This window comes from Pygoscelis adeliae, unplaced genomic scaffold (genome assembly GCF_000699105.1).
Source record: "Pygoscelis adeliae isolate BGI_AS28 unplaced genomic scaffold, ASM69910v1 Scaffold220, whole genome shotgun sequence".
Lineage (NCBI taxonomy): Eukaryota > Metazoa > Chordata > Aves > Sphenisciformes > Spheniscidae > Pygoscelis > Pygoscelis adeliae.
In genome coordinates this window covers 733,948-736,833 of record NW_008824049.1, presented here as the reverse complement: position 1 = coordinate 736,833, position 2,886 = coordinate 733,948, and the positions used below count along the sequence as shown (strand labels likewise).

The 2,886-nt window shown below is 33.8% G+C and overlaps 1 protein-coding gene across 1 annotated transcript in view; it reads left to right on the top strand.

Annotated features, from left to right (window-relative positions):
* The window catches only part of ZBBX (zinc finger, B-box domain containing), a 22,562-nt gene that overhangs the window by 12,328 nt on the left and 7,348 nt on the right, over positions 1-2,886 (top strand). The window contains exons 8-12 of the mRNA XM_009333591.1: positions 525-645; positions 1,182-1,315; positions 1,547-1,650; positions 1,979-2,085; positions 2,506-2,600. Of these exons, the coding sequence (XP_009331866.1) occupies positions 525-645; positions 1,182-1,315; positions 1,547-1,650; positions 1,979-2,085; positions 2,506-2,600 (561 nt within the window). The remainder of the gene's footprint in view (positions 1-524; positions 646-1,181; positions 1,316-1,546; positions 1,651-1,978; positions 2,086-2,505; positions 2,601-2,886) is intronic.

Genomic DNA, 2,886 nt, shown 5'->3' with positions numbered 1-2,886 from the left:
TTCGTATGTTGTATCAAAAGACATTTTCTGCTTGCCTTCCACAGGCTCTTAATATTTCTTTGTCCCAGTGAAAAGGTGCAATCAGTTGAAGAATGCATGGAAAAACATGAAAAAACCTTCCTGTCTGATTGGATTTGTGCAAGCTACTCTCTTTCCTCTAGTCCATGGATGGCGTTCATTCTTTGTGTGTTCTTGTACAAAAAATATTATACTGAACTCTTTTTTATTTTTTTTCTTCTTTCCTGTGATATGGTGGTTTTTTTATCTGTGGAGTCATGGATTCCCCCCCACCCCCCAGCATGGTAGTCTTCCTTTATGTGAGAAGCTGTAATAAATGAGTTTTTACTGGCTACCCCCACTACTGACTGTGTTGTGTAAATATGATACTGCTGGCCGTTTTGGAATTATGCAAAGACTTAGCTAGGCATAGACTACTAATGTGACATTCATTCAAAAATAACATAGTTAAATAGCAAGTTTATAAATCTGAATAGCTGTATACATTTTTTTAATAATTCTAATAGAATCTGTGGGAATTTGTGAGGTACAGACCAACCTTACTCTTATGAAGAAACCTATCCAAATTGAATTCAAGAAGGATGGCCTGAGCTACATGGAGAAACTCTTGCTTAAGAAATACAGAAGGTATTGTTTAAGTTGCTGGTACTAATGAAAGAAGTCAGAAATACTTAATAGCATTAACAAAAATTCCATTGAAACTTTTTAAGTATTAGATATATTATCACGAGTTAAGGTGACTGTATACAGGGTGCTTTATTTTAATAAAATAACCATTATAACCAGACTTGATGACTTAATATTTCAGAATTACTGCAGAGGTAGTATTTGGAGGGATTCTCTTTGCTATCAGTTTATTGTAGAATTTGAAGACTGGTAATGATACTTGGTTGCTTGATTTTAGGGCATTTGCTACAGGAGTTTTATAGAGAAGAGGAAGTACGATCTTCAGAATACTTTTATAAACATTATAGAGTTGTTTTGTTAGTCCCTGAGGTGCGAGGTCATCTCAATGAAATTAGGAAGAGTTGCTGCTTTTCAGCAGCAGTTAATACTTCTGCAGTAAGTAGTGTGGTGTGGTTTGGTTTGGTTTTTTTTTTGACTGTGACATTATCTATAAAAAAATGATGACTTTTTAAGATGGATTTCTTTTTCTTTTTTAGAACTCCTGTTGATCAAATTTCTGGTAGTTGCACTAAAGATTTAAGGCCTGTGCAAACACTGAGTGTACATCAGGCTGTGATTGGAGGAGCGGGAGAAGGAGATGAATATGACGATGATGTAGATGACTTAACAGGTGTAATAGATTTCTGTTTATTGAATCTAACTATTAAATACTTTTTCTTGGGATTTTTTTTTTGCGATGATTGCTGAACAGTTACATACTTAAGCAGTTTCTGCTTAAAGAAAGTAAAAATAATGAAAGGAGAAATTTATGGTACTTCATAATAAATAAAAAGTTTGCATTTTTGTAAGTGTATCTTGAACAGGAAAAAATGACATGCATCAAATTAATTATATTTCGTAGTTGAAGAGGTGAAGAGATATTGGACATCTGTTTTTAGAGAGGAAGTACTCAACACTATTTCTGAAAGTGCAGAGTCCTCTTTGAAAATTGAGTTCCTTGATGACGTAAGTATGTAATAAAGGACTTCATGAATCTTCACAGTGATCTGAACTGATTTGTTTAAATGTTGTTCTGTTAAATATTTAAGTAGCAACAGTTAAATAATTTCTAATGAAAAAAATATTGGCACATTGTTTATCACTTGCAGACAAATGTGGAAAATTTATCTTTCCAAAGGTTCCCTGTAATTTTTTCCTGTTGTGTCCAGGGACCCTTACTGTATAGAAATTATACAAAAATAAAATCTGCAGCTTTTAGTCACTTGAGTTAATGTTTTTTTGAATTTTAATCTATTGCTGAATATGGGTTTTTTTGGTTTTGTTTTTTAATTAGTCTTATGGCAAGGACTTGGAAGAATCATCTAACTTTTTGGTGATGGAAGCTGGGGCTATGGGAATGAATAAGCAAGGAAAAACTGAACCACTCAAGCAGTGTGGAAGGTATTAGAAATGCAGAGATTATTTGGAAGAGAAAAAGGAATAATCCTGTCTTCTGATTTAGTTACATTCCTAAGAAACAGGCGCTTTTATTTGCAGACAGTCGTACTTCATATGAAAGAGGAGAATCCTTGATTGTAAATTGTTTTAAGGCATGGTTAAGATAGATGTCTTCTCATCCTTGGCACAAGACATAGACTATGCCAGTATCATGACAGTTACTGCTTTCCCTTCCTTTCCATTTCTTCCAAGATCCTGTCTGTGATTGCTAGTTTTTGTCCTTGAAAGTTTTCATTTGAGTGACCTAGTGATTTGATGACTAGTTTGTAAGACAGTCTAAGAACAGTTTGGCAGTTAACAGGCATACGACACGTTTACCATTAAAGTTAGTGAATAGTAAGTTTGTGTCTTCGATTTTGTCAGTGAGCCACCAAGGTATATTAATTGCCTGTATCTAGGGAGACATCACTTTGAAATGTCTTTATTTTATTCGCTTGATCACTCCAGTGTTAAACCATGTAAGATGTATTTCTTTATATGTACATATCCTGAATTACAGGTAGAATTTCTCTTTTGTATGCTCTTATCTCAGTAGGAGCAGGGACTAGAATACAGACAAGTCTGTAATTGGTCATTGTTGTGTACTATTAAGATACTCTCACTGACTAATCTTGTAATTCCAGGCAAAACTAAGTCTTCTAATAATTAATGATACATGTGCAATTCTTCTGATCTCCCAAAATTTATTTATGATGAGATGTGATCTGTTTTTTGTTATATTGTATTATTCTGGTCTTTCCTCCT